Source organism: Asparagus officinalis, chromosome 5 (assembly GCF_001876935.1).
Source record: "Asparagus officinalis chromosome 5, Aspof.V1, whole genome shotgun sequence".
Classification (NCBI taxonomy): Eukaryota; Viridiplantae; Streptophyta; class Magnoliopsida; order Asparagales; family Asparagaceae; genus Asparagus; species Asparagus officinalis.
Genome location: NC_033798.1, coordinates 36,351,288 through 36,361,328, shown reverse-complemented (window position 1 = coordinate 36,361,328; position 10,041 = coordinate 36,351,288). Strand labels below are relative to the sequence as shown.

The window sequence follows — 10,041 nt, the reverse complement described above, 5'->3', positions numbered from 1 at the left end:
CACAAAAACTACTCTTATTTATTTTCTCATGTGCGGGATTTGACAGCCACAAAAATTACTCCATTTGTTTTGTTGCTTTAGTTAACTTCAGGGCTTAAGAGCAGATGATGTCGTTGCATTTTCTTTTATATAATAGCTGTAGGTTTGCTGGTTTGTTTGTTGGTTGCTGTTAGTTTAAAGAATACATAAAGGTTAAATCTCATTGCAATCTAACTCATTTTTGTGATATGGACTACTTGACTGTGTGTATGCACATCCATGCAATTAAGATAGCCTTTGTGTGATTTATTTTATGTTTGGAACACTCATGAGTCGTCTTTGCTTATTTATTGTATAACTGGTACTGAAAGAACTGCGTGCGTGCTTGGACCTTAATTGCACTTTGAAGTGGTCTAAGGTGATAAGTATGCAGGATTCTAGTCTCCTTATGTGATTGCTTACATTGTTAAGATGTTCCCTCCAGAAATTTTACTGTATTTTGGCTGCTGTGTTAATCTAATCAGTCTTCCTAAGCTATTTGCCTGGTTAACTGATGAAATAGATAGAAGTGTGTGGTGAAAGGCTCGGATAGTTTTTTTTAAAGGCTCATATAGTTGGCCTTAGATAAATTGGATAAAGCTTTGTGTCTTACATTTACTTCCTGCAGCAAGACAATGATTGTAATGTTTTCTGCTGATTTTACTTGATTCCTCCCCTCCCCCCCCCCCCCCCCCACACTCCTCAAAAAAAAAAAAAAAAGAACTTTGGTAATTTTTCAGATGTTTCAATTATAGTTCCTTTTCATCTCCAAAATTCATGTGAACGTTTATTGGCATGAACTTGCATCGAATAGTTATTGATTTAAAGGATTATTTTGCATGGAGTTTTTATTAGCAGCACCTACATTTATATAATGATTCTATCTCACTGTAAGACTACACTATCGCCAAAATGTAGTATGCGTTAATAGCATGTTTTATTTGCAGATGATACTTCCCACCTATGTGAGTAATGCTTGGCTGGAAAATTCATTTGGCTCGTGGAAACACAGGTGTCAAAATGCACGTAGTGCTGAATCTGTTGAAACACTTACTAAGGTGAGTTGCTGGAAGTAGAAATTTATTTGCTTCTCTTCTTGCATGTTTCAGGCTGCTGTCATCTAGCCAGCATGGAAAGAAATGCCTAAGCTGATACTTATAGGGATCCACCCATATGTAGTCTTTAAAAATGATCACTATGGATTCTTAATGAAACTTAAATAATATTCTATTGTATATAGTGGCAAACTATAATTTAGTCACAAGGTAAATATGTAACCCATCATACAAAGGTACATTAATTCATAACATAATGCAAACTAAATGATACATTCAATATTATACTGCATTTGTTGATAACTATGTTATCCAGACGCTTCTTTCATGAAAAGCCATATCCATACTTGACACATACCTATAACGAAACTTCATGGACACTCCAGGGATCTATGCATATATTTATTCAAATATGTATCCAAATCCAATTATATTATATATGTTTTAATTTAAAACACTTTGTCATATACTTCTTGGACGTATATCCTACGTTTCATATTCATTTCTTGAAACTTGTTGGACATGGATCGCGTTTGTTTCAGTTAGCCCATACCCAAGTTAAAATCCTAACTTAGAAAGGTTGTTCGAATGTCTAGTTCAAAAATAAGCAGTTTCCAATTCATAATAATCAACATAATAAGAAAAACTTAAAAATGTGATAGAAAATTTAATTTTAATAACTCATGAATTGAAAATTAATGATGATCCCATGTAATTATTATGCCCCCCCCCCCCCAAAAAAAAATTACCTTTAAAATAGGGTCATTCCACTGAAACTATCTTTGATTGTCAATTTATACGTGAACCATCTTTAAAGAGTTTTTTTGCTGCAATCAACCATCTGGACCCATGGTTTTAAATACCAGATATTGGGGAAATATCGGATGACCAAAATTCATATTGGATCACCAAAATTCATATCGGATTGCAGATATTGATATGTGGTAAATATTAGAATGTCATAACGGATGTTTGCATATATAATATAATGCACTAAAATATAATATTAACATACTTAATGAAATCTAAGCATACAAATATAAATAATATATGTTTAAGATCACTAATCAACATTGTAAATTGTAAAACAAACAAAAGTACAAACAAACATTGTAACATTTCATTAGATTTTTGTAGGCCAAAATGCTATTTGATGATACCTCACCCAAAAATTGGTAAACGCTGTATATTGTCTGGCAACAAACCCTATAAAAGGATATATCAGCCAACATATCAACTGATATGTCAGCCATATCGGGGATATATCTCCCAAAGAGCCAAAAAATGGTAAGGATATTTAGAGATCATATCAGTTGCGATAATCCCTGTAAAAGGATATATTAGGCGATAAATCGGGTCATGTCGAGGATATTTAAAACAATGTCTGAACCCACTTTTTAGTTAAGTTTTTTACGTACTTGACCCCATCTAATCTCAATTAAAGATCATCTCTATACTATATTAGATTTTTTGATAGCTAATCATTACATCAAAATTGAAAAAACTTAATTGAAAAGTCAGTCCGAGTGGTTGATTGCAACGAAAAAAACCCGTTCAAAGGTGGTTTATGTATAATTGACAATAAAAGGTGGTTTATGTAGAATGACCTTATTTTAAAGGTGGTTTCCATGTAAAGACCCAAGTTCAATATATATGTAGCTTCCTCATGCCCTACAATTTACAAATTTGTTGCATACCGAAACTGGACCTATATCGGTACCCTTGCTCATTTCCATGCATCTTAGGCTGTTAAGAAACATAAAATATCCAATATGTATACATGCAGTATTGATAAAACGTAAAAAATGATGGATCTTTACAGAAGCACTTAGAAAGTTTCTGCAAGAATTTTAACAGATGGATATCCATTGTGGATATGTATCTTATACTAGGTGCATCAGTGGCTGTCTTATATTTATTATTTTATGGAGCCCTTTTGGCAATATCCTATGTTACCCCGACATGTCATTCTAGGTCCCGTACCCGTGTCGGGTACGTTTTGGGTGCGGATCCGCACCCAAACGGCAGGGACACGCCAAATTCACTCGCGACGTGAAAAAAAACCAACCTGAAATTTTTGTGCGGAGGACGAATCGGGCACTATTCGAGCCCAATAACCCAAGCCCACTGAAGCGATTCTGCCTTTAGGCCCTTTACCAACTTCGAGCTTGACGACGAAATCAGAGCTCGACGACGAAAACTCAACTCCTCGACGACGAAATCAGAGCTTGACGATGAAAAACCCTACTCCTCGACGACGAAAACCCAACTCCTCGACGACGAAATCCGAGCTTGATGACAAAAAACCCAACTCCTCGACGACGAAATCGGAGCTCGACGACGAAAACCCAACTCCTTGACGACGAAATCTGAGCTCGGCGACGAAAAACCCAACTCTTCGATGACGAAATCAGAGCTCGACGAAGCAATTTCAGCGCCTCAACGACGAAACAGCTCCTCGACGACGAGATCAACACATCTGCTCGAAGACAAGGTTTGATTTTAGGGTTTTTAGGGTTTTGTTTTTGTTTATTTCCTTTTCTCTTTTTTCCTCGACAACAAGACCAGCGCCCTCCTTCTTTTTCCTCGACAACAAATTCCAGCGCTTGACTTTTTCTCCTTTTTCTCCTTTCGTGTGCCTTTTTTTTCTATTATTCCGATTGCGTGCACTTGTTTTTTTCTATTATTCCCACTTGTTTTTTTCGTGTGCCTTGCCTATTCTTTCGTGTGCCTTTTCTATTTTTTTTCTATTATTCCGACATGCTTTTGTTTTTTGTGGATCTTATTTCCAGCCTGAACTAATTAAAATGATTGGTGCCTAATAATCCAAAACGAGAATCCAGTTGTTTCACATATAGTGATTCTTCCCAAAGAAATAGTGCTTTGAGTGGGAATCTGATGAACTTTTGTAAGAAAAAAATGCTGTTAACTTTAACTTTTGTAAGGAAAAAATGCTTTATATTTCTTATATTTAAGTATTTTCTTGTTAATAATTGTAGAGAATTAGATGAACAAGTTCACAAAGTGAGCTAGAGGATGATAATGCTCCTCTTTGGTGATATGTCACAAAACTTGGAAAAGTCGCGGGAGGTGGTGGAAATTGGGAATGACAATGCAATTATTGTCTTGAAACTTTTAAGAGTTCTCATTCAAGCGGGAGGTGGTGGAAATTGGGAATGACAATGCAATTATTGTCTTGAAACTTTTAAGAGTTCTCATTCAAGAGTAAAAGCACATCTCTTAAGACATCCATTATTTGGAATCAAATGTTGTGCAAGAGTGTTCCATTACCTACATCAAGAAAGTGTTGGAGCTAGCGGAGCTTAGATTGAAGTCAAAGAAGGGCAAGAGTGTTCCATTACCTACATCAAGAACAATCACTACACAAGAAGTTGCTAAGAAGAGAAGAAGTGAGGGGAATACCATAGAACAATCCTTTAATCGTGGAGCCTGAGATCACCTACATGATCTCATTGCACGAATGTTTTACACTAGGGGTTTATCATTCAATTTGGCAAGAAATCCATATTTCATTTCACAAAGTGAGCTAGAGGATGATAGTGCTCCTCTTTGGAGATATGTCACAAAACTTAGAAAAGCCGCGGGAGGTGGTGGAAATTGAGAATGACAATGCAATTATTATCTTAAAACTTTTAAGAGTTCTCATTCAAGAGTAAAAGCACATCTCTTAAGACATCCATTATTTGGAATCAAATGTTGTGCAAGAGTGTTCCATTACCTACATCAAGAAAGTGTTGGAGCTAGCGGAGCTTAGATTGAAAGCAAAGAAGGGCAAGAGTGTTCCATTACCTACATCAAGAACAATCACTACACAAGAAGTTGCTAAGAAGAGAAGAAGTGAGGGGAATACCATAGAACAATCCTTTAATCGTGGAGCCTGAGATCACCTACATGATCTCATTGCACGAATGTTTTACACTAGGGGTTTATCATTCAATTTGGCAAGAAATCCATATTTCATTTCACAAAGTGAGCTAGAGGATGATAGTGCTCCTCTTTGGAGATATGTCACAAAACTTAGAAAAGCCGCGGGAGGTGGTGGAAATTGAGAATGACAATGCAATTATTATCTTAAAACTTTTAAGAGTTCTCATTCAAGAGTAAAAGCACATCTCTTAAGACATCCATTATTTGGAATCAAATATTGTGCAAGAGTGTTCCATTACCTACATTAAGAAGGTGTTGGAGCTAGTGGAGCTTAGATTGAAAGCAAAGAAGGGCAAGAGTGTTCCATTACCTACATCAAGAACAACCACCACACAAGAAGTTGCTAAGAAGAGAAGAAGTGAGGGGAACACCATAGAACAATCCTTTAATTGTGGAGCCTGAGATCACCTACATGGTCTCATTGCATGAATGTTTTACACCAGGGGTTTATCATTCAATTTGGCAAGAAATCTATACTTCATCGAAGCTTTTAAATATGCCACAAGCAATTCGCTTGGAAGTTATATCCCTCCTGGATACAACCTTCTAAGAACAAGCCTCTTACAAAAAGATAGGACACATATCGAAAAGTTATTAGAGCCTATAATATTAACATGGAAAGCAAATGGTGTTTCTATTGTTAGCGATGGGTGGTCCGACTCACAAAGAAGGTTTCTCATTAATGTGATGGCGGTGACCGAAGATGGAATAATGTTCTTGAATGCCGTCAATGCGGAGGGGAGGACTAAGAATATGGATTATATAGCCGATATTTTCTTGAAAGCCATTGAAGAGGTTGGTCCTCATAATGTTGTATAAGTCATAACCGATAGTGCACCGGTTTGCAAATCCGCGGGATCCATTGTGCAAGGAAGACATCCTCATATTTTTTGGACTCCATGTGTTGTCCACACACTCAAATCTTTCTTTAAAAAACATTTGTGCGATGAAGAATACCTAAAGAAATGAGGTGGTGTATGAGGAATGTAGTTGGATCAACGAAGTTAGCGATGATGTTGTTATAAGAAACTTCATAATGAATCATTCCATGAGATTGTCAATGTTCAATGACCATGTGAAGTTAAAAATGCTTGCTATAGCCGAAACTCGTTTTGCTTCGGTTGTTATCATGTTGCGACGATTCAAGAAGATCAAACGTGATCTTATGGACATGGTCATTAGTGAGAGTTAGAGTCTTTATCGAGATGATAATGTTGGGAGGGCTCAATTTGTTAAGGACAAAATTTTGGATGATACTTGGTGGGATAAAATAGAATATATTCTCTCTTTTACCGAGCCAATCTATAACATGGTTCGATCCGTCGACACCGACAAGTCAAATCTTCATTTAGTTTATGATATGTGGGATTCTATGATTGAAAAAGTGAAGAATTGCATTTATAGAAAAGAAGGCAAGAGAGATGATGAATATTTATCATTTTACAATGTGGTACATACTATCCTTGTTGATTGGTGGAATAAGAGCAATACACCATTACATTGCTTAGCTCATTCACTAAACCCAAAGTGAGCATTTTTTTCCTCAAATAAACTTTTAATCTATATTGGTTAGACTATAATAGTTGATATTATTTATGAATGTTTTTCTATCTTGTAGATATTATAGTGCGACTTGGCTCATTGAAGCCCCGAATCGAGTTGCACCACACATGGATCCCGAGATCTCAAATGAAAGAGCTAAATGCTTGAAGAGTTATTTTCCTAACTCCGAGGAGCGGAGAATGGTTAATGTGGAATTTACTAAATTTTTCACCGCACAAGGTATATTTGCGGATCATGACTCTTTGGATGATAGGGGGAAAATGGATGCAAAGTCTTGGTGGGTTATCTATGGAACATCTATACAAAAATTGCAAGAGTTAGCATTAAAGTCGATTGGGCATCCTTGTTCCTCTTCTTGTTGTGAGAGAAATTGGAGCACTTATAAATTTATCCATTCTCTTAAGAGGAATAAGATGAGTCCACAACGAGCGGAAGATTTGGTATATGTTCACACAAATCTCCGTCTTCTTTCTAGGAGATCCTTGGAATACTCTAATGGGGAGACAAAGATGTGGACATAGGAGGAGATGAATTTGAATCATTCAAAGTGCCAATATTTTAGAAATTGCAAACCTTTCTCTTGACGAGCCGAAGCTTGAGACCGTTATATTTAATGAGTATGAAAATGTTGAATGTTGATTGTCTTCTAACCGGTGCAAAGAATATTGTTTTAACTTTTAGGATATGCTAGTGAGTTGTAAGTTTTTGGGATGTAAAGCCAACTTTTGGAGGTATATTTGCAACTTTAAACAATATATTTGTAATATTTTGAGGGATGCTTGTAATATTTTGGGGTATAGTTCTAACTTGTGAATATATGCTTGTAATTTTTAACTCTCGTTTTGCGAGGTAGGCTTGTATTTTTGTATGCTCAAGATGAAAGTAATGAAAATTAGAATTTGGTATTATCTTCAAATCAGTTACATAACTTACATTTGTCATTGATTATACAAGCCAATGTTACATCATAATATAAGTATATAACATACAAGTTGATCTATTTTTCTATATGTTCCTCTTCTCTTTCTTGTCTTCTTTAACATTTTTGTCTTTAATTCTCCAAGAGATCATTGCCATCCCGACGTCTTAATTCACACCTGTAACATGCACTTTCCATTAGTTTCATATTTATAATCTCCACTTTACAAACAAAAAAATGAAAATATAATAGGTATTTAATTCAATATTGATGTAAAGTGAATTATTTTATATATATACATCCGTGTCCCCGTACCCTACTTTTTACAAATTTGCCATGTCCTGTACCCGTACCCGTACCCGTACCAAGGCAACATAGGCAATATCAAATAGTGATTTTGATAATTTCACTCGAATGGGTAATTTGATTGATGAGTATGCTTTATCTAACATGCACTAGAAGATAGTGGAGAAGGTCATGGCTATACATTTTCTGAATAATGTCTCCATATCCTAGTTAATTTGAGAGGATTCTCGTTTCAACAGGGCCAACTTCCTTTCGCTGAAGTATCATTTTTTAGCATGTCATCAACTCATTTAGTCATCTTTGCGGAAGTATAATTTTCTTAGCGCATTGTCAGTTTGTTTTGTGATTTTCATATTGTGTTAATTATGTGTCATAAAAGATGAAAACCGAATGTTTCTATTACTGTGGCCCATGATGCAGCTTTTCTTTTGAGGTGGATTTGTATTGTTGGTAAAAAATAGGAAATTTGACTGATTAATGGTTGGAATATCGGTGCCTAAGCACTACCTATTGTGACAATAATTAAAGTTACAAATAGCAATTTGTGTTTACCATCATGTCTCCTTGTTTCAGGGTATATTAGCAATGTACAATGCGCATAATTTAAATGAACCAAATGATGACATTTCTTTGCTATTTCCTCTGATAGGGGTTTAGGGATTTAATTCAGTCTGTGTGATTTAACCATGGAATGAATATAAGGTCTTAATTGGATGTAATAATTTTTCTTAGCCTATTTAATGTAATTTACGGAATTCAAATATAGTGGTAGAATATGTTGCACTTTTCATTTTAAGGGTTCTGAACCGGATCATATGATATTAATCATTTTTGCCAGTTGAGATATATCATATGAGGAGGGTGTATAGAAACAAAGGGTGTGTAGAGGATTATATACCTCCTCTGCAGCCTTGCTCCTCGCCTTTGTGTCTTTTCCTCCAGTTTTATCATCATTACGGTTAGTTTGCAACATAATTTGATATCTGATAGTTATTGGAGTTGAACTGTAGCTAAGTACTGTTCATCCCCCAATAACTTTAGCATATACGAGCAAAATTGACTCATGTGTTGCCGTGATATTAGTGTAGAAAAGCCAAAAATAATAACGATTCAAGGTTTTGGTTAAAAATCACACTGTATGTCTGACCACTTAGAACAATATATATATACAGCAGGTTGCAATAAAAATATAGCAACTTGCATCATGTATCAAGCTATAAATTTAAAGTGTATTTGAAGTTAATTCGACGGAGCATTTAGTGTCTGAGAGTAATTTTAGAAATGAATGAGTCTAAAAATAAATAGGGGTAATGTTTTGGATTTATATGTAGAAAGCCCCATCTACAATTTACAATGCCACAACATTAGTAAGGAAATGGACAGAAATAATAACAGTTTACACATTGGTTTAAAAAATACATTTTATCTAATTGCTTAGAACAAAAATAGTCAACAATAATAAACAAGGTTATCAATAGCGGATAACATCGTGTAGCGGTGAGGTAGCGCTAACGCTATTTGGGGCTATTACGGCAAAATAGCGGTAAAAAGCCCAAAGTCAAATAGCGGTCTAATTTAGGTATGTATAAATATTCCAAAAAAAGAAAAATTAAAGAAAACTCTAGAAAATATAAAAGTGCATATATGATGATTTAAAGAGATTCTAAACATTAAATAGACATGTAGTCTTTACATAATAACGAAGATGACTTGAGGAGAAGTCAATGAGTCGTCTTCAGGAGGAGCTCCCAGCGAGAGGAGGTGAGAGTAAGTGTTGAGGGAGATGCCGGAGGCTGTGGCAGGTGGTCGGAGCGTCGAAAATCGCGGGAGGCGTTGGGATGCAGTGGTTGCTGGTCGGGTTTAATTTAAAAAAAATAAACTTCAAACTACTTTTTAAATAGCGGTCAAAAAACAGATTTTTCCCGCAATTGCCCGCTATTCACCACTATGGAGCATTATTAGCCGTTTTTGCGGCTGGAAAGCACATATTCTGCAACATGTCACCGCTATTGGGCTATAGCGTAGCGGGAATGGACTGCTAATGCTATTAGCGCCGTTATTGCAGCGTTATTTGCCGCTATTTATAACAGTGATAATAAAATATAGCAACTTATATTGTATATCAAATTGCTAAAATGCAAAGTGCTTATTAATTCATTCAATGGAGTATTTTGAATTTTAGAGTGATTTTAAAAGCAAGTGTACTTAAAGTAAATGGGTGCATTTTTTGTT

The 10,041-nt window shown here is 35.6% G+C and overlaps 1 protein-coding gene across 1 annotated transcript in view; it reads left to right on the top strand.

The window, feature by feature from the left end:
- Positions 1 to 10,041, top strand: part of LOC109842741 (histone-lysine N-methyltransferase SUVR5) — a 32,304-nt gene that overhangs the window by 12,825 nt on the left and 9,438 nt on the right. The window contains exon 6 of the mRNA XM_020411617.1: positions 966 to 1,076. Within this exon, the coding sequence (XP_020267206.1) occupies positions 966 to 1,076 (111 nt within the window). The remainder of the gene's footprint in view (positions 1 to 965; positions 1,077 to 10,041) is intronic.